The sequence below is a fragment of the Cryptotermes secundus genome, unplaced genomic scaffold, assembly GCF_002891405.2.
Source record: "Cryptotermes secundus unplaced genomic scaffold, Csec_1.0 scaffold938, whole genome shotgun sequence".
Classification (NCBI taxonomy): Eukaryota; Metazoa; Arthropoda; class Insecta; order Blattodea; family Kalotermitidae; genus Cryptotermes; species Cryptotermes secundus.
In genome coordinates, this window is record NW_019737398.1 from 265,574 (window position 1) to 288,105 (window position 22,532).

The window sequence follows — 22,532 nt, forward strand, 5'->3', positions numbered from 1 at the left end:
TTGTGTATCCGTGAAACGCCGTTTAACTTCAGTTTCTTAATCTCATAGACAGCCGTTAGGACTCCTTGGGCCAGGGATCAGTCCTTCGCAAAACCGCTACTTGCATAGGATAACACAAACAGACTAAACCCAAACAGACATCCATGCCTCGAGTGGGATTCGAACCCACGACCCAAGTGTTTGAGCAGGCGAAGATATTTCATGCATTAGACTTCGCGTCCACTATGATCGGCAATTAGAGAACATGCCCTAATGAATATTAAAGGTGTGAACAGAATATTCCGTGGACTAATTTGAGGTGGTATCCCAACATTTGGTTGGATAAGCAGAGGAAAACTACGAAAAACCTTACTCTGTAATATCTATATCGCAGCTGGGATTCTAACTGATATCCTTCCAAATACAAGCCAGAAGCGTTGCTTGGTCATTGTATTTGCATACAGGCTGTAGGACATAAATTTCTCTGGACTCTCTTCAGATGTTTGCAGAGGCCGCTAGTCCTCACAGTGCGATGTCGATTGAACTCGGGAACTCCACTCTCTCTTCAAATAACTTGTAGGGCGTATTGAAATGAGATGCGTGATACGTGACATTCAGTGTCCCCTATATGAAGCCGGAGACCTCGAAATTTCCGTCGAGGGGTAACGATCCACTTCGCTTGGGCATGCTTCCGGATTTCCCATAAATAAATACAGTTTTTGGCCTGCTCACAGAGGAAGGAATAGTCGTGCTCTGAGCCTAAGCTCAAGTATGTTTGGCCTGCTCGCAGAGGAAAGAATAGTAGTGCTGTGAGCCTAAGCTCAAGTATGTTTGGCCTGCTCGCAGAGGAAGGAATAGTGGTGCTGTGAGCCTAAGCTCAGGTATGTTTGGCTTGCTCGCAGAGGAAGGAATAGTAGTGCTGTGAGCCTAAGCTCAAGTAAGTTTGGCCTGCTCGCAGAGGAAGGAATAGTGGTGATGTGAGCCTAAGCTCAAGTATGTTTGGCCTGCTCGCAGAGGCAGGAATAGTAGTGCTGTGAGCCTAAGCTCAAGTATGTTTGGCCTGCTCGCAGAGGAAGGAATAGTGGTTCTGTGAGCCTAAGCTCAAGTATTTTTGGCCTGCTCGCAGAGGAAGGAATAGTGGTGCTGTGAGACTAAGCTCAAGTATGTTTCATTTTTCAGTTCCTCCCCTCTCTCCTCTCTGGCTCTGTACTTCTTATCCTTGAGAAACTTGAGGAGTACTGTTTTTTTTTTGGATGTGACAACATCAATAGAAGTTTACAGATATTTCGGAAGGAAGCACTGCGTCCGTCTTCGGGATGGAAAAATGCACTAATAAAGCAATCAGCCAAAGTCTCTGTATGCTTGCTGCTGGATTATTGCTATTGTTTGTTTAGCTTATTCCTCGACTCTGAAAATGGAGTCAGTACGTTTCTCCGAAAGCTCGGTGAACTACCCGGACTACATGTTTTCACATCCCAGCATACAGTATGCCTACTATTCACAACTGTGAGATCATCGAATCCAACTTCTTAACCTTCCTACCTGCCTACTTCTCCCTCAGTGATCAGAACAATTTTGTGTTTGGAGTCAGATAGTGTTACATCTTGACGTGGATCTCGCGTATTTAATTTATTTTCTCTCTGGTTTGTTTAACGACGCTGTCAACCGATCAGACTAAACAGCGTTAAATATTGGTGCAATTAATGAATGACGAAATAGAAAAGATGTGGAAAGAAACGGTGAATGCATAACTTTTTCACATTCCCTTGTACTGCGGCCACTTCTGGCCTATTGTACCAGCCCCAGATGATAGGCGAGAGTGATTGTGGAGCAATTGGTGGAATGAAGATTGGCAGGGGAAACCGTAGTACTCGGAGAAAACCTGCCCCAGCGCCACTTTGTCCACCACAAATCCCACTTGACCAGAGCCGGGATCGAACCCGGGCCGCCGCGGTGGGAAACCAGCGACTATCCGCTTGAGCTATGGCGCGGCCATTTCACATATTTACTATATATAATCTGCAGAATATACAATAAATGTGAAAAGGAAAAACGAACACTTTTGCAGGATACTTAGGAAAGACATACAAACCAAATGAAGTGCCACAGAGCCAAGACCTCGAAACAGAAATTAACAAAGCACTCAAGGAACCGCTACAAATAACACAAGAAATCAAATTCCTTGCACCAATTGAAATTCAAATTATAATGCAAGAAGATCTCAACCCAAGGAAAGCCCCTGGACATGACCTAATTACAGGAATTTTTTTTTTCTTGGCACTACAGCCCCAGTGAGCCTAGGCCTACCTCCATGAACTCCGTTCACTTCGGTTTTTCTAGATCTTACACATTCGGTAGGACTCCTTGGGCGAGTGATCAGCTCGTCGCAAGGCCTCTACCTGTAGACAAACACAGAAAAAGGCACACAAACATCCATGCCCTGAGTAGGATTCGAACCCACGATCCCAGCTTCCGAGCGAGCGAAGACAGTGCATGCCTTAGACCGCTCGGCTACCGTGACCGGCTTACAGGAATTCCAATAATGCATAAATGAAAGCAATATAACAGAATTCGCCAAGAGGACCCGAGGAAAAGCACGGAAACCTGGTCGCCCTCCTGGCCGAATTTCGAACCGGGTAGCTGCGGGGGGAATCGTCAATCGTTAGCGACTGAGCCGGTAGTGTGGGTAAAAATTCCATTAAAAAAAATCGAAGAAACAATGAACGGCATCCAGCACAGAACAATGACCAGACCATATGTTGCTGGGGCCAGGGTCGACACCGTGCAACGCCGTGAGGCTGTGGTCTGGCGACGGAAGTAAGGGAAAGCGGACCTATTACGCGGTTAGCTGAACTCACAACAGTGTGACAAGAGATGTGGTTTGCTGGAGACAGCCATTATACATTTCGTCAGACGAGAATGTGCCCCAGTAATTTGTGTTCTGTGTTTACTTAAGAGTGACGTCTAATTCTGCTGAAGGCTATTACTCCGTTAGGGACAAGAAGTCTAGAATGCTATCCGACTTACGCTCCAGAGGGCATTCCTAAATAATTGGTATACATAGCTTGTCGCTGCAAGCGGGAACATATGAAACAGCCCTCAGGTACGTTTTACATAGGAACAACTCTTCTGTTTCCGTTTCTTACTTTTAATTAATTAAACATCACCCCATGAAGGCGTATGGGGAACATTGCTAGTGGGGTGGGACTAAGTCCCTTGTACTGCGGCCGTTTCTGGCCTATTGTACCAGCCCCAGATGATAGGTGAGGGTGATTGTGGAGCAATTGGTGGAATGAATATTGGCAGGGGAAACCGAAGTACTCGGAGAAAACCTGCCCCAGCGCCACTTTGTCCACCACAAATCCCACTTGACCAAACACGGGATCGAACCCGGGCCGCCGCGGTGGGAAGCCAGCGAGTAACCGCTTGAGCTATGGCGCGGCCCTTATGGGGAACATACTTTTTCACCCCGAAATTACATAGCTGGTGAGTGGTCGGATCACTTTATCCTCTCTGATATCAACGGTTCACATACGATAGGAGGCTGGGTGAGCCCCAGATTCGGTCTGGACGCTGTGAACAAAAAGAAATATTCTCTGCCTCTGACGGGAATCGAACCCCAATACATCAGCCATCTATCCCACAGCTTAGTGACTGTATCGACTGATCTTATGAAAATTTCAAATCCTCTCAGCCTTATGGCAACAATTTTGGATTTGAGGATCTCATGGCGATGGTTATGAAAATCGTCTTCTGGGATATAACGTCGGATAGTCCGTTGAAAGTCAACAGAAATTAGGGGAAAGCAAGTGGCATTGTCTCCAGCTTTTACCCGGGGTTCTTCCTTGTCTTATTCCTCTGCCTTGAAGATGGAGGCGATATCTTACTCTGGAATGTCGATTGACTTTCGACGGACTACACGGCGTTATATCCCAGCTAAGAGAACTGAACTCTGTGGCATATAGTCGGCAAGCGAAATATACCGACCGAACGAGCGCCTCTTGTCGGCGAAGTTAGTGCTAACTTTAGCGGATAGAGAGTGTCACGTGGTCAGAAGAACGGATCCCCATGGCCGTTAATCTCAGTTTTCTATACCGGAGCCGCTATTTCCTTGACATGGCTCCTCAGTTAGCCTCACGAGGCTCAGTGAACCTCTTCCAGAACCACCACTTCTCAGAAAATCTGGTAGCGCCGAGATTCGAACCCAGACCTCTGTATCTGTAGCCAGGAACTCTGACCACTAGACCACAGAGGCGGTCGATATATCTCAGCAGAGAGAATAATTCAAATATGAGCAACTTTTAAGCGAGCGAGATTAAACTTAAAAAGACGTAAAAGAAAAACTAATTTTAGTTGCTTCGCCACGTGGTATTTTCATTAGCAACAAACTTGAAGTCTAACGACACATAAAATATGTTTCCTGTTGGCCACTGATCGGGCTGCTTTTTCTTTCCTCTCACTTGGTTCTCATGACCTACTTCCTTCCGACCTTCCTGCTTAACTGAGGCATCTGCTTAAACTGCACACTTCAACCATCAAGAAGGAACCAGCATATTGCTCCGTAACGTCAGTATGTCCCTATAGGACTACATGTTGTCACAAGCCAGAACACCAGAGTTTGTACAAATAACATAGGTATTTCGAAAATAACGCCAGTTCCATTTGCAGTAAGCCTATGCGAACGAGAGAAAGCCCGAACGATCAAATGTGTTTCTATCGGAAATCACAGCCGGTCTTTCCGAGAAAGAATTTACCTCCTACACGGGTTCAGTCGTTTCTCTGCAGTATAAACACACCGTATATAAGAATTTCCTTGGAGTCTCTAAGTACTGATATCCCACAACCTTGTAGAACGCGTAAGTTGTTGTAGGCCTTGTGCTCAGCTTGTAACGGAAATTGAAGGGATTATGACAACAACAAGAGAAATTATATTGGCTTAAAATATAGATTATATCTGTGTTTCTGAGATCGTCCTCTGTAGCTCGAGGCTTTGGAGGGTGGGGGGGGGGATTGTGGAGGACGTTACAAAGCTAATGAATTGTGAGCCGTGTAGTACGGGAATGACGTGTTGGTACGCAGATCATCACACAAGTCAAATTCCTTCATTACAGCGGCGTTACAGCTCGGTCGGTATGATTTTGCTGTCAGCATGGTTGGGTTAGGGCTGCAGGTAGGGACAGGGATAGGAAGTTATTTGCTTCTCCACATCGTACAGACCGGCTCTGGGGCCTACCCAGCCTCCTGTAAAAGGATACTGGGGACACTTTTCAGGTTTAAAGCGGCCAGAGCGTGAGGTTGATCAGTTACCTCCATTTAGGGCCCAGGTGTGGAAGTATACCTCCACCTCCGTCATCATGGTTGGTGTATAACTGAGCATAGGACAGCTTTATCTTACCACAATATCCAGAGCGTCTTTGGGACTCTCGCAACCGCCTATCCTATAGGTACAGGCGTTCTTTCTTCGGGGGTAAAGCAGCCAAGAAGTGAAAATGACCACTGGCCTCTACGTAAAAAAAAATGAAAAGCTATCACTGTAGCAGGCCGTGGAGGCCCATAGGATTATGAGGCGTCGAGGCTTCCCACATTTTCTAAACAGTCGGCTCACAGATGAAGATGAAGTTTTCAGCCTTACGTACCGGTCTTCTTTTACGCCCAGGAAGATTCCTGGTAATTATTTATGTTATAGGCTGAGTCGAACCCAGGGCCATAGTGCAGATGGATGTATCAGGTAACTGAAAAATCCAGTGACCTCCTCAGGAATCGAACCCGCGACCTTCCTGCTTGAAGTAAACTGCCTGAACCTACTGCGCTACCGCGATCCCTTCTATATAGAGCAAAGGTTAAAGAAATATGTGGAGCTATACCTCCTTTTACGTCATAATGGCTTGGTATTTAAACATTGAACAACTTTGCCTTAACATGGAGTCCATGCCTGCTCTGAGGTCAACCAGACTCTCTGTTTGGTGGGTGCCGAGTGAGAGAGTAGGCTCGTGTTCCAGGAGAGGTAATGTTCCTTGATCGGTTGATTACACTTCCGATCTGTCGATTTACAATAGACTCATTAGTACAGTGCAACTTCGATATCGGCATTCGATATCGTACCGCAGACGTTCGATACTCGAGACTTCAGCGCTCTGCTTTCTTGTGCGTGTATTCCGCCGAAGTTCATCTGCACGATACAGCTCGTCCGCGCTCGGCCACACTCTCCTGGTATTGTATTATCATTGAGGGTATTAGTTTCAAATTTTCAAATGATTATTTACAATTTATAACGCTCCTTCATTGTTAAACTGTTAATGTAGAGCCTAGATAGGGCTTGGTACGTGTTTTCTTTGGGGCACGCGGTAGCGTAGTGGTTGGCTACAAAGCCGGAAGGTCGCAGGTTCAAATCCCGATGAGGTCATTGGATTTTTTTCAGTTGACCTAATCCTTCCAGCCGCACTAGGCCATGGGGTTTACTCGGCCTCTAACAGAAATGAGTACCAGGAATTAATTAAATAATTTTCCTGGGGAGTAAAGCGCGGCCGGTGCGTAAGGCTGACAACCTTACCGCCATCTTTGAGCCGATTATCTAGATAATGTGGGACCCTCAACGTCTCACAACCCTATGGGCCTTCACGGCCTGTTACAGGGGTAGCTTTACTTTACTTACGTGTTTTCTTTTCAAAGTCCAGAAAGTAACTTGCCTCTGTACGTAATTAATTATGCATTAAGTCATAAAGATGTATGGGGGAGTGGAGGTATAGGTCTGACATTCACGCCCCGGCCGCTTAACCCTCGGGAAAGAGCTGCTGCTACCCAATTGATGGGAGGCTTTGTGGGCCCCACTGTTTGTCTGGACGCTGTTGAAGATAGAGTAGTTATGCCCCTTGCGGGAATCAAACTACTGCCGTTCACCCCATAGCCTGGCGCAATCCCGACTCCCTAACTCCTGAAGAGTATCTCAGTGGATAATATATATTATATTTAAGGATCCTGATGCACCAATATATAAATTATTTGATACAATATATATTTCCGTCACTAATGCAACAAAAGGTTACAGTCAATGTAATACTTTATTCAAAACATGTTTCGACCTCATATGGCCATCGTCAGGTTCCTGTCGCTATTCCAAAACTGTTGTACTGTACTGCAAGTCACAGTTGGATGTGGCTAGTTATCGGTACTCCTTAATTAAAATTATAAATTATAATCTTAGCTCTATCCATTGTGGTCCGTCACGCTGGACAATGTTAACAATTGTTATTCCATAATTTAATTTGCAAATTATAATTAAATTACAAATTCATTTTAAAACGGATCAACCCTATTAAATGCAATCCAATCAGTTAATTCCAATCTTCTTATGGGACCTATAGCGCAATCTTCGGTGCGTGGGTGTGTTCATATTTCGTGTAGTTCGTGGGTGTTGGTGTGAATGCCGATTTATAGCCACGTGCAGAACAGTACAACAGTTTAGCAAAGCGGCAGACACCTGAAGATGGCCATGTCGCGAATAAAGAATTGAAGTGACTGTATCCTTTTTTTTTCATTGTAGCTTAGTGGTTAAGGCACTATGCTACAAGTCGGAAGGTCGCGGGTTCAAATACCGATCAGGTCATTGGATTTTTTCAATTGACCTAATCCTTCCGGCCGCACTGTGGCCCTGGGGTTCACTCAGCCTCTAACAGAAATGAGTACCAGGAATTAAATAAATAATTTTCCTGGGGAGTAAAGCGCGGCCGGCGCGTAAGGCTGACAACCTTACCGCCATCTTTGAGCCGATTGTCTAGATAGTGTGGGACCCTTAACGTCTCACAACTCTATGGGCCTTCACGGCCTGTTACAGGGATAGCTTTACTTTACTTTACTTAGTGAGGGAACTATATAGTGTATGCAATGATTTGTATAACATGTATGTTTATGGGAAACTAGAATTCAACTGGTCCAGGTTGGTCTGAATGTAAGGCTCTCGGTTTGCCGTAACACCGCTTCGTGGTTTTCCGCAGCCTGAACACATACCGGCCGGTCACGGTAGCCGAGCGGTCTATGGCATGCACTGTCTTCGCTCGCTCGGAAATTCCACTCAGGGCATAGATGCTTAGTGTTTGTATGTGTGTGTGTGCATGCGTTTTCCTGTGTTTGAGTACAGGTAGAGGCCTTACGGCTAGCTGATCACCCGCCCAAGGAGTCCTACTGAATGTCTAAGATTTAGTAAACCGAAGTGAAACGGAGTGTTTCATGGAGATAGGTCTAGGCCCACTGGGGCTGTAACGCCAAAGGGAACAACAGCACATACCGGGATAGTACCTCGAACGGAACAGTACCGCTTCCTTCCAAGTCCTTTCCAATTCATCGTCAGTCAGGTATCATTGGGCCATCCGATGCTATTCAGTTATTCAGTATAGAGGGGGTGGGTTTCCCCATGTACCGCGACTAATAGTCTATTGTACGTCCCCCTTTTAGTTTCTACTGTCTCCATACCCTACCGATACTGGTGCCCGCTATCTAAACTTTCTGCCAGCGAGGTCGGCCCTCTACCGGCATTGGTACCCGATAACTTCCCAATCTACCGGAGACACTGGAAACTACTTGGGCGGGAAACATTTTGCCTAATTTTGCTCAGAGGTCTCCTAGAGACATGAGGATCTTTTACTTGCCCACAATATAAGGCTTAAACTAACTGGACTTATTATTATTGTGCTTGTACAGCCCTTTGTTGGTCCTTGGCCGCTTTTATCAGTTTCTTAATCCTGTACACAGACGGCAGGACTCCTCGGACGAGGTATCAGCTGGTCGCAAAACACAGTTGGTTTGAGCGCCTGAATCACCCAATTTTCTGCTGTTCCAACATGACAACATCCCAAGGGCGTCCGACATATTCAAGGGGCAATAGCCAGCCAAGTCTTGGCACGGTTGTAGCCACATGTGATATTGCGTCCTGTCTGTGTAAATTGGCAAGTCACAGTCAGCTGCACAGTGTGTTTAGATTTTCCTTTTGTTATTTAACGACACTGCCGGTAGCTCAGTCGGTATAGCGACGGATTACGAGTTGGACGGGTTCGACATCCAGCAAGGATGAGGAAGATTTTTCTACGCTATTCCTTAGGGTCCAGATCGGCTCTGGGACCCACCCAGTCTCCTGCCCCATGGGTACCGTGGGCTGTTTTCCCGGAACTAAAGTGGCCGGAGCGTGACTGACCATTCACCTCCATCTAGTGCCGAGGTCGAGAATGGTGCATCTATATCTCCACTCCCACATGGCATATAGATTGATTTATTAAGCACACGGATATCTATACATTTTAGTAAGACATGGTTAGTACTGTGAACACTTACGTCTATGAAGCAGTGCTCTAAATCCGTATTTTTTGCTGTGAATCAAATTGTATCCATGCTAACGAATTCCAAAGTATTCAAAACACGTGTGATATAGCCTAAAGCTATTCCTATGAAAGGCTATGGAGGCCCATCGGGTTGTGAGACGTCGAAGATCCCACATTTTCTAGAGAGTCGACTTACAGATGGCGGTGAGGTAGTCAGCCTTACGCGCCGCCTGTCCTTTACCCCCAAGAAAATTCCTATTACTCCTTTATGTTAGAAGCTGAGTCGACCCCAGGGTCATACTGCGGCTGGAAGTATTAGGTAAATTGAAAAATCCAATGACCTCATCGAAAATCGAACCTGTAACCCGCTTGTAACATAATGCCTTAACCAATTACACTACCACATACCCTAGTCTAAAATAAACAGTGATCAAAAGAAAATGAGGAAATTTTGTCTTCCTCAGTCTAAAATAAAAAGTGATCAGAAGAAAGTTAGGAAAGTTTTGTTTTTCCTAACTTGTTGCATATAATAGTGTTAATGTTATCTGCAGTCAGCTGTTTCAAAAGCCGCATTGACGTTGTTTCAACACACGATTCGCCCGGTCGATTTGCGCTGTTCCAGAGGGTGAAAAGCTGCAGCACTAATCCCATTGGATTGCGGGCTGCAGTCAGTCAGTTGAGGCCTACTGAAACGAAGCGTGTCACACACGTTGTTGGCCTGATAGAATGGCCAAAACTTGTGAACGCTTTGCATGTAAATCTCCAGTTAGATCAAGATACTGCATTTCAAGTAGACAGAACAGGTTGTTGCCGTCGTAACACTCAGTATTTGTATTCGGGGTGTACCGGATTCGAATCTCCATCAGGGCACTCGTTATCATGCCTGAGTCTTTGTCTCGCCGGAATAATAGTCTACGTTTAAATTCCCCACGTCGGTCTGTTCCCATATCCTTTCGCTTAGTGGGAGGTAGAGTCCAACTGGGTCCACTCGACAAGGCGGTCACTGATTGGCCCCGGGTGAATATGATGATGGGGAATTTGGTGGAATAAAGATTGGCAGGGGAAACCGAAGTACTCGGAGAAAACCCACCCCAGCGCCACATTGTCTACCACAAATCCCACTTGACCAGACTCGGGATCGAACCCCGGCCGCCGCGGTGGGAAGCCAGAGACTAACCGCTTGAGCTATGGCGCGGCCTTCCCCTGTCCTCACCTACACACCTTTTACTGTTAGTACTCTACTTCCCTTATTTTGGGGCACGCAGTAGCGTAGTTGGTTGGGGAACTCTGCTAAAAGCAAGCAGGTCTCGGGTTCGATTCCCGATGAGGTCATTGTAGTGTTCGATTGACCTAATGCTTCCAGCCACACTATGGCCTGGGGGTCGACTCAGCCTCTAACAGAAATTAGTACGAGGTATCTTCCTGGGGATAAAGGGCGGCCGGTGCGTAAGGCTGAAACCTCACCGCCATCTGTGAGCTGATTGTCTAGAGAATGTGGGAGCCTCGACGTCTCATATCCCTATGGGCCTTCACGGCCTGTTTTAGGGATAGCTTTGCCTTTTAATTTCTTTATTTTTAAAATATAAAAAGAAACTTATGAGATCAGTTTGCTGTCTGTCTATTTCTTCCCCATATAACTTCTTTTATAAAGTATATGAAATCAGCTTGGTCTCTACGTGTTTGTCTGTGTCTCTGTGTACCTCCCTTAATTTTTTCGTTTCCTGTGCAATTATTGTCATGTCAAAGAAAGCAGAGGATTAGTTTTCCCCAGAACTCTTTTTGTTTGTTTGTTTGAAAACTGATTTCTTCTGGATTATGATACCCTGTGATTGGATGTAATTTCGCCAGTAATTAGAAGTAAGAAGTTGTGCTTCTTGTTGGTTCCATGCTTGTCTCACACCTTGCCTGTGGAAACAGTGGATTCCTACGAAACGACATTTAACGTTAATCGAACTAAACTTCGTTACATCCGGGAAAATGGTACTGTAGAATTGGGATATTTTATTGACATACTTCTATAATAAATTCTAAACAAAACAAAGTAAGATTTGAGGTTCTCACAGCGGTAGTTATGAAATTTGCCATCTCCTGGGATATAGCGCCGTGTAGTACGTATATGAGCCGACGTTTCGGAGGAACGTATAACTTCAGCCTCGCCACCCGCTCTCGCTGGTTTCTTGCTCGGCTGATTTTCGACCCTGAAGGTAGAGGTGATGCGTTCTCCCGAAACGTCAGCTCATATACGTACTACACGGCGCTGTATTACAGAAATGGCAAATCTGAAGACAAAGTAACTTTTATGGCAGTTCTTCTTGAGAGTTAGTATTGTTTGAAATCGGAGACACTTCTCAGGGCCTGTTACGGCAGCTATGATTAGAACGCTCGTAGCCAGCCAAGATAATGGTGTCCCATAACTGAGGAATCCTGTATGGAGTTGTATTTATACCTGCGAGAGGCAATGTCTAACAGACGCTGCAGAACAGCAGTGTCTTTATACAATATTGAACGTTCTGCAGCCTCTGAGATGTTATTCTTACAGCAGCAAAACGACTCCGTGAATAAAACATAAGCCTTCGGTTTTACACGTCACGGTTACGTCATCCCACTCCTCAGATAAATAAAAAAAACAGGATAGCCAACTAAAGAATACGCATTTCTAAAGATCTGAGTTAATATTAGTAGAAATAGTGCTAGTGGTGCTTGTGGTAATACAGTAGTATACGAATTCAAAGAAAATTTTCGGCCTTATGCTTTAAAATAAATTATCGCTAATCCGGATTAATGAAGCAAAAAGATACTCCTAAAGGACAAAAAATTTGGAAAATGAATAAATGGATAGTTTAATAATATAGGGTAGTGGTAGTGGAAATAAATAAAATATATCACCGCAACAAATTCTTCCTCTGTCGGAAGATGAAGTCCAGGGTCTCCTTCATCCAGCTAAAGCCAATCTTGGATCTATTCTTGCTTGGTTTCAGTCTCTCCAGCTGCCTTCAGCGTGAAAGCTCTCTTGTTTTAATCCCTCTCTCTCCTAAATCCCACATATCTTTTATAGTATGTACTCAGCTGTGAACAGAATTTGCATACTTTTATCCGGATTATCCGAATGAAGGTTTAATATAGTAGATTCTTTATTGGCATTTGCTAAAATAGTTGAAGGGTAAAATTAACTTTGGCCAGGCGGTCTAAGGCATGTACTGTCTTCCCTCGCTTGTAAACCGGGATCGTGGGTTCGAATCCCACTCAGGGCATGGATGTTTGTGTGCGTTTTTCTGTGTTTGTGTACAGGTAGAGGCCTTGTGACGTGCTGATCACCCGCCCAAGGAGCCCTAACGAACGTGTAAGATCTATAAAAACCGAAGTGAACGGAGAAGTTCATGGAGGTAGGTCTAGGCCCACTGGGTCTGTAGTACCAAGCAAAAGAAAAAAGTTATCTTTGTGCTTAATTAAGCACCACGCCATGAAGTCATTGGGAATGGGGGTGATTGTCAGATTGATCTCTGCGGGAAAGGACCGCGATATCCGTTGGATAGGAAGCTGGATAAGTCCCACAGCCCGTCTTGACGCTGTGGAGTAGAGAGAGATCTCTTGGATCTGCCAAGAATCGAACCCCGGCAGTCCAGCTTCTTTTTTTTCTTTCCCCCCCCCTTTGGCACTACAGCCCCAGTGGGCCTAGGCCTACCTCCATGAACTTCTCCGTTCACTTCGGTTTTTCTNCGGCTACTGTGACCGGCAGTGTATAAGAATAATATATAAGAATTCAGTTCGTACCTCACAGGAAACAGATCCGAACCCACGATCCCGGCTTCCAAGCGAGCGAAGACAGTGCATGCCTTAGACCGCTCGGCTACCGTGACCGGCAGTCCAGCTTGTAGCACATCGCTATAATGACTGAACTCATATGTTAGTTATACCGAATCCAGTTCAGTATTCTCTTCTTTGAAGATTTATTTCTCATTAGCACTTTTAAAAGTGAACTTCTTTGGTGCAGCTAATTTAAAGGTACCTGTTAGGCTTATGAGAGACTTTTCAGCTTTTAGACAATTGCCACCGCGCAAACTTTAGTTAAATCAGTGGGATGCGTTTATGCAGCAAATCTTGTCTGCAGCCATGTTGATATTTTTAGAACAGAGTTCACTTCGTTGACTGATATTACTAAATCTGTTAGTAATTCATTTAATAGTATTTAAGTTCTTTTGTTCAGACCACTAATGCCAATTATGCCATTTAGTTTCAATGTTTTTCCGCCTTTGTGTGTTATGCCTTTGAGCAGTTTCTTTTATGTCTGTCAGATCTTTTGTTCTTTTAACTTTGAAAACGTTAATTTACGAGGGTACAAATGGAATTAAACCTGTAGTAACAGAATTTCTTAAGTTATTTTTTTTTGCTTGTGGGGTGGGACTAAGTCCCTTGTACTGCGGCCACTTCTGGCCTATTGAACCAGCCCCAGATGATAAGTGAGGGTGATTGTGGAGCAATTGGTGGAATGACGATTGGAAGGGGAAACCGAAGTACTCGGAGAAAACCTTCCCCAGCGCCATTTTGTTCACCACAAATCCCACTTGACCAGACCCCGGGATCGAACCCGGGCTGCCGTGGTGGGAAACCAGCGACTAAATTTCTTAAGTAGGTAACAGAATTTATAACGTAAGTAACGAAATCTGTAACAATTTGTAATTATTGGTACATTTATAATCAACAACAATTTGGCACGTTACCACGCCAATGTATCAACACGGAACAACAGAGGAAACGATGTTTTATACGCGGTTGGTGCTGGAACCTTATAAATACGAGTGAAATACTGTACAAGATGATAGACTGCCGTTGTAGCGGAAGCTACTAGAAATAGGGCATAGTCTGCTGTACTGAGCCTGGACTGACAGAGGCCCAGTATATGTTTATATACATTTATTGTCATGTTTAACCTGTAAAATGTAAATATCCTTACGTTATGACATGACTTACTACTGTAGTAGTAGTACTGAGGCCCACCTCATCATCCTTGACTTGAGAATTCTACACGTACTTATACTTGGCGAGGGGTTAAAGTTATAAAACACCCCCTCTGCAGTCTTACTCTCCTTATTTTGAAAAAAAAAAAAAACAAGTTCTGTGAAGAACTGATTGCCTAGTTTCTTTTGATATTACACGGACCGCATAGAAAACGAAAACACTAGAAGGGATACACAGACACACACAGGCAGCAGCCGATCCTGTAGTCCTCACATGCCTCAGAAATTAGTGGGTGGGACACACAAACACAGAGACTGAAAGACAAAGGTGATCTCATGACCCTAAGAAAATAGGGGGATACGCAGACAGAAGGACTGGCACAAACAGATAAACACAGAGAGACAGCAAGGCGATTTCATAATCCTTCTTTTATTTTTCAAAATAAAGAAAGTGGGCTGTAATATTGATTTTATCATTTCCGAGACCGTTAAGACATTCTCAACCTCTAACTCAGCCCTTCGGCTAAACATTTCGAGCTACGAAAGGGGAAAAACGTGAAAAGCTACTGAACTGTTTTGCGTAAACCTTCATTTGAGGTTTTTCTGTTCTCTTAAAACCCTGAAACAACTTTCTGGACATTCTGTATCTAACAGAAGCTTAATCCTGATGTGCTTAGGCCCTAAGAGATGAGATCTGTGGAGAGGGGGTTGAGAAGAGGCTGCGAAAGAAAGGAGACGCTCATCTCTCGTTGTGACATACGGCTGACGGACGCTAAGCCAGGGAACGGCGGTTCAATGAAGCTGGAATAAATCAGAACGTAGCTCGGTCCGTGCCTCCTCGCTTGCGTTTAACGGAGATAGGCAGGCAGGCAGACACGAGAAGGCTGTGGACTGGATTGTTCTCTCTCGATATAGCACCTATTGGCAAGCTTTTGTGATTACCGTTCCATGCTGAGGTTCGGAACCAGCTGAAGGGCTCTTCTTAGTATTCTCAGACCCAAGAGATCAGATAGGAGCCTTCTACATTATTTTCCTCTTCCATTTCTTCTTATTGTACTCTTAATTTTCCATCTTTTCCACGTTTGTTTTCTTAGTCTTCCTCCCCGCCATCTCTACTTTGTGTTATTATCATGGCCCGGATTTTGATGACCTGAAAATATTTAAAAAATGACCATGTTTGTTACTTTCAGAATGCATACCTGATGTCCTCTTAGGCTTATTATACTAACCATCCGTTTAATTCTATGTTATCAGTTATTCCACTTGAAATATTTGCTGTATGTGTGTCTAAAATATTTTTTTCTATTTTGCGTCATAATCAGAAAATTATGTAGATGTTTGTGTCCTGCTAAGTCCCGATGAGGTCACTGGATTTTTTTCAATTGACCTAATCCTTCCAGCCGCACTATGGCCCTGGGGTCGACTCAGCCTCTAACAGAAATTAGTACCAGGAAGCCTTCTGCGGGTAAAGGGCGGGCGGCGCGTAAGGATGACAACCACCATCTGCGAGCAGATTGTCTAGAAAATGTGGGATCCTCAACATCTCACAACCCTATGGGTCTTCATGGCCTGGTACAGGGATAGCTTTACTTTTTTATGTCTTAAAGTAAACGGTAAAAGTTAAGTCTACCTCTTTAACAGGCCGTGGAGGCCCATAGGGTTGTGAGATGTTGAGGATCCCACATTTTCTAGACAATCTGCTCGCAGATGGTGGTTGTCATCCTTACGCGCCGCCCGCCCTTTACCCGCAGAAGGCTTCCTGGTACTAATTTCTGTTAGAGGCTGAGTCGAGCTCAGGGGCCATAGTGCGGCTGGAAAGATTAAGTGAATTGAAAAATCCAGTGACCTCATCGGAACATGAACCCGCGACTTTCCTGCTTGTAGCCTCAACCATCTACGCTACTGCGTGCTCCGTCCTCATTAGGGAGTTAGAAATTCTGTTCTCAGCATACGATGGGAACAGAGTGTTTATACCAGAGGGCTCGTTGAAACCCACTTGACGTTTCTTCTTTAAGGCTGCCTAATCAATGTATGAAACCCTCTCAAAGACATGTTGGACAGACTGTAGTTGTATTTGGGATCCTCGTCGCATTTGGCAGAGCGATTAGGTACATGGCTTGTAGGAATTGACACATGGGGTTTTGATTAAATTACATCGCTGATTGTGGGGTGATAATTGTGCGTTTGTTTCAGGGTATAATAGAATTACATTTTTATACCCCGTTTAATGGTACATTGCTCGGTCGTTTAAACTAGACTCCGGGGTTTACATTATTTTTTTGTGAAACACTTCCCGTTAACTCGTTTAAATCATTCCGTCTTATGCATAAGATTGATGAAACCTTCTTCTGAGGAAGGCATGACAATTTGGAGTCGAACTCCAAAATTTGCAGACTTTTTTTCGTCGTCAGAATCATTTGTTGATATCAGTAGCTTTTGTCTTTCTCCATCATCAAATAATTTAATTATTTCCTGATGGTGGAGACAGAGACGGTCTCCGAAACCTTTGGCTTCGACCTCGCTCTGACGCGGTTGTTCGCTGGAAAAGAGTTATTACTTTAATTTGCCATGAATGCATCGAGTTCTACGTACAAAAATATTTCGATTAAATATATTGTCACTGTTTTGTGAATTTATTGGTATTCAATGCGTAGAGCGGAAGAAGTATTTCCTGGCAGTTCTCAATAGTTAAGTCAAGCGTAAACGTTTCGAGGCACCGGTCCAGATTTTACGCACTTTTAATCAAAAGAAAACAGTCGAAACCAAACTCATGCGTGAAGAGACGAAAGTTCTGAAGTAAAGAGTTAGATTTGATGCCTGATTTGCTTTATAAGAAATAAAGTGTTTGTGAGCTTGTGGAGAATTGCAAAAAGGGAAGCAAAAACGTTCTGCTGAGAAGTGAACAACGCAAAGTCTTGTACGCTTCAGAGTCTATGCAGTAGGACTGTAGGAATTATGGGTCTCCCGAGAATGTTTTGTTCTCTTATAGCGCCTGTTAGTTGAATTCCGGGAACACGCGGTATCGTAGTTGGCTGAGGCACTATGTTACTATTCGCCGGAAGTTCGCTGGTTCGATTCCCGATGATGTCATTAGATCTTTAAATTGACCTAGTCATTTCTGCCGCACTATGGCCTAGCGGTCGACTCGGACTCCAACAGAAATGAGTAGCAGGAGTTTTTCAGAGGGTAAAGGGCGGCCGTCGCGTAAGGCTGACAACCTCACCGCCATCATTGAGACGATTGTCTAAAAATTGTGGGAGCCTCGAAGTCTCACAACCCTATGGGCCTCAACGGCCTGTTACAGGGATAGCTTTACCTTTTACCTTAGCCTGATTGAATTCCACAAACAAACGTCTGTCTTCTAGTTACGAAGAAAAATGGACGTGTGTAACAAAGCGCCAAGCCATTCAGAGCTGGGGGGGGGGGCTATACTTACAGTGCAACTTATTCTTAACCTCGACGATAAATTGTGACTAATCAGTTACACGTTGTTGTGTAGACGCTGTAAAGAAAATAAATATTTCTTGTGCTTGCCGGGAATCGAAACTCAATTCCTCGGTAGTCCAGCCGGTAACGTCATTATACCGACTGAGCTCCAAGCGAGTGCCATTTATTGCGTCTTTGAAATGCTCAATCTTCGAAGAACGAAACTGCGAGCAGGCAGCTCACATCCGGTATCTGCGCATGTCTCGACTCTCGACCATTTATAATCCAGTTATGCTGTATTGTAGAAAACCATTCGAGATGCAGATCACTGTGGTCGTGATCACGCGCTCATACCATACGCATGGATCAAGGGGACAGTGACAGAACAGTTCAGTCCAGAAGTAAAGTTCTAGAACTATTAGGGAGGTGGTTTATCCGAATCTGTGACGAGTCACGGATTATCCTGATATTTTCTTTGTTTTCCCCAGTTCCTCCAGACAAATGCCGTGATAGTATTTCGATTAGGCAGGACTTCTTCCTTGCAGATACTTTGAAGTTCATGATCTTTCATCTGTCTTCCTAGCACAGCCGCTGCTTTATAAGCTCGGTACTGAAAGCCTTGGTAAACAACCTGTGGTGAGTAGTACGAAGAATCTCGACACGCGTACTCGGAGCTCTACAGCCAACAATTTGAGTGTGTGAACGCCAGGAAGTGTACTTTGCCCTAAGGGGCTTAATCTCACTGTTCGTGATGCGCGTCTCTCTTGTTCCAGAGCCGGAGATAGAGAATGGCAACTTGTTCCAGGCGCTGGGGAGACAGATAGCGCGCTGGTCCAAGAGTCTGGGTCACTTCCACAGCAGCGGCGACGGTGGCGGCGTTCAGAGGTGAGGCACAAGCCAGCGTCTTGAAGCGCCCTAAGGCTTGATCTTCTTCACCGTCCTCAGATGTCACGTAGCCTAAATGAGACATGCCAGGGAAACTAAATGGCATACCAGGAAACCTAATGCCATTCCAGAGAGCCAAATGATATGTCAGGTAGCCTCATAGCATTCCAGGGAGCCTCATGACATACCAGGTAGCCTAATATCATTCCAGATACATAATGGAATGCTAGGGAGCCTAATGACATAGCAGATAGCCTAACCAGATGCCAGGGAGCCTAATGGCATTCTAGGTATCCTAACGGAATGTCAGAGAGCCTAATGACATACGAGATAACCTAATTAGGAAGCCTAATGGGATACCAGTTAGCCTAATATCATTCCAGATACCATAATGGAATGCTAGGGAGCCTAATGGGATACCAGTTAGCCTAATATCATTCCAGATACCATAATGGAATGCTAGGGAGCCTAATGACATAGCAGATAGCCTAATTAGATGCCAAGGAGCCTAATGACATACTAGGTACCCTAACGGAACGTCAGAGAGCCTAATGACATGTCAGGGAGCCTAATAACATCCACAGAACCTAATTATACGTCAGAGAGCCTAATGATATTCAGCATAGTATAAAGATATGCCAAGTAGCCTAGTGCAGAAACTGAAAGGTCAGTTTTTTGTTAAAAGTAGCTTAGGTCCTTTTTGAAGGTGAAGGCGTACTGTCTTGTGAGATGTGGCGCCATTTAGTCTGGTAGATCGTTACTAAATTTGAGAGGAACTTGCTTCCTCTATCTTGAGACCAGAAGAGTAAATCGAGTGTAAAATAATGTGGCGCGGGTATGCGGACAGTGAGACCGTGGCGCTGCGGGTGGGAAGGAGCGCAGTTTAGAGGATATCGCGCTTCAAAGGACAGAGTGAACGGACGAAAAGATACGTCTCAGTACAGGGAAGAAAAGCTGTTCCTCTCAGTTAAGTAATCAGCATTTGTGTACAAAGGTTCGCTATATAAATATATTCCATCTATTGACGCACTTCTGGTGTCAGTGAAATGGCTTCTGACTAGGCCTATAGCTTAAATACGCTCTGCCGAGTTAAATTAGCTAAAGCGGTAAGGTTGTGACCTGTATTCCAGAGGGTAGCGGTTCGAATGTGTTTAATAGAAGTTATTTTACTTTTGGTTGAGGCACTGTGCTACAAGCCGGAAGGTCGCGGGTTTGAGTCCCGATGAGGTCATTCTTTTTTTTTTCTTTTCAATTTACCTAATCCTTCTATCCGGACTTGAAACTCGTGATGAAAGGCCATATCGTGTAGAGTCATCTCTGTGTTTAACTAAGCACCACTCCATAAAGACTAATGGGGAGTGGAAGTACAGCTCCACCTATTCTCAACTTTGGCGCTACGTCCGGATTTATGTCCCGGTTACTTCACCCTGGGAAAAGAGCGCCTGATACTCATTGGGGGGAAAGGTGAATGAGACCCAGAGCCGGTCTGGACGCGATGGTCTCTGCCGGGAATCGAACCCTGATCCTTCGACAGTCGAGCACGCAGCCTATTCACTGTACTGACTAAGCTATCTAAGCTGCCAACAGTATAGCTCTAAGACATCGGCGTTTAGGCTATATATTATTTTAAACCTATGGGAGTAAGCCAACCTGGCTATACATCCAGAGATCCCGGGTTCGATTCCCGGCGCTACCAGATTTTCTGAGAAGTAGAGGGTCTGGAACGGGGTCCACTCAGCCTCGTGAGGATAATTGAGGAGCTTTTATCAAAGAAATAGAAGTTCCGGTCTAGAAAACCGCGATTAGCGGCCGTGTGGATCCGTTTCTCTGACCACGCGACACCCTCTGTCCGCTAAAGTTGGTACTAACTTCGCCGACAAGCTGCGATCGCTCAGTCGGTATAGTTCGCTTGCTGACTACAGGTCACAAAATTTGTTTTTGTTTTGTTTTGTTTGGGAGTAGGCCAAGAGGAGAGGATGGTTCACGCGCACTCTGAGGTTGCACGTATGCATGCAGGCCTACGTACTAGGGGCTTCGTTTCTCGTGCCCTCAATCCAGTCCTAAATCCAGTGGGCCTACTGAAAGAATACAAAAGTGTGATTGCAAAGGCGCGTCCACATTACTCATGCTCGTGCTCGTGTGACTCGCTATGCTCGCGAGTAATGTGGACGATATAACAAGTCACGAGACAAGCACATTTTAAATTTTTAATTTAAAAACTACAGCCAGTAAATTAAAATACTACTACAGCCTATATACACTACGAGTAAATATACAGATCCTCACGCGCCGAAGCCTGGCAAGCAACTGAAGTAGTGTGGACGAAGATTTACGAGAACAAGTAAAAGCCAGACGAGTCTCCCGACGAACACAAGCCTGGCGCGCACGAGCACGGGCACGAGTAATGTGGACGCGCCTTAAAGAAGCTCCTCTGTTAAAATGCTGACGATAATGACGATAGCTGACTACAGAGAGACTGTTGCGGGATTCGAACCACTTAAAACAAGCGCCTGCAGCTCACTGTCGGAGCGTTTGTCACCGTAATATCGTGCAGCGTCGTTAAGATTTTATTGTGTAAAGGGATTTATTTTCTGCTTTAATTGTACAAGATTCACTTCCAGTTATAAAAGTAGGCACCGCTGCTCATTTATAAACTTTCAGCTGCTCTTCTTTCCCCGGACTGGGAAGATGTATTAATGAATATGGGCACTGCAGGAATGGGGATGGAGGGGTAACTAGAAACTTCCGTTACAAGTTTGAATTTAAATTGTTTAAGACATTGTTACCTATCGCCGTAGGATATTCCAAGATAGACGAGAGAACAATAGATCTTTTTAAAATGCTTTTAATTGGCCTCTCTTTCTTCTTCAGTTTTAGTTTTTTTTTCAAAACTCTAGGAGGGGTCAGATGCTAGAGTTGCCCCCTCCTCGCTAATGTCGTCATTCGGCACGGCGGCCTCTGATTGGCCTATTATAGCCTGCCCCTGGTGATTGTGTTGAAGAAGAATTTGGTGGAATGAAGATTGGCAGGAGAAACCGAAGGTCTCGGAGAAAACCTGCTCCAGCGCAACTTTGTCCACCACAAATCCCACTTGACCCGACTCGGGATCGAACCCGGGCCGCCGCGGTGGGAAGCCAGCGACTAACCGCTTGAGCTATGGCGCGGCCCTACCGTAGGTTTACTTGTCAATATTTCTGCAATAAGTCCGATTTCTGTGACATTCAAGATTACTTTGCGTTGCGGTGAAGTTGTGCTGGGTCTGGTGAACACAGGCAACCACTAATTTCACGGAACATTTGACTGCAGGTGGCGCCATATGGTATGTGCGTGCTAAAGAGACTCAAGCTCGTGGTTTCTGGATTATGAAGTTGTTCCCAATGTTGTTAGGCATAATGAGGAGCTTCATAACGTGTACTCTTCTACAAGTATAATTAGAATGATCAAGTCAAGGAGGATGATATGGGCTAGGCATTTAGAACTAGTGTGGGAGAAGAGGAATGCGTATAGGATATTGGTGAGAAGGCCAGAAGGAAAGAGACCACTAGAAAGACCAAGACGTAGGTGAGTGGACAATATTAAAATGAATTTTAGAGAGATAGGCTGGGATGGTATAAACTGGATTGATCTGGCTCAGGATATGAACCAGTGGAGGGCTCTTGTGAATGAACCTTCGGGTTCCATAAAATGCTGGGAAGTTCTTGAGTGGCTGCACAATTGGCAGCTTCTCAAGAAGGGCTCAGCTCCATGAGTGAGTTGTTAGTCCTCTTGAGATTTTCAAATCCTAAACGCACTGCTTTGCGGCTTGGGATACTTATGGGTTCTTGTAGTTCATTGAACCCCGCTGCCACGTATGATAAATTCTCCAGTTATCGCCCGGTCGCCTAATACCGACCACTCCATATCGCGGCCGATAGCACATGTAGTTAGTTATTGGAGAGGGTGGGTTTCGCCCTGCACTTAGAACTGTATTGGTCCATTG

The 22,532-nt window shown here is 44.9% G+C and overlaps 1 protein-coding gene across 3 annotated transcripts in view; it reads left to right on the forward strand.

The window, feature by feature from the left end:
• Positions 1 to 22,532, forward strand: part of LOC111870377 — a 206,653-nt gene that overhangs the window by 102,793 nt on the left and 81,328 nt on the right. For all 3 annotated transcript variants that reach the window (XR_004513653.1, XM_023862611.2, XM_023862612.2), the window contains exon 3: positions 18,442 to 18,553. Coding sequence is in view for 2 of the 3 variants with exons in the window: in XM_023862611.2 (XP_023718379.1) it covers positions 18,442 to 18,553 (112 nt within the window). In the remaining variant the exon portion in view is untranslated. The remainder of the gene's footprint in view (positions 1 to 18,441; positions 18,554 to 22,532) is intronic.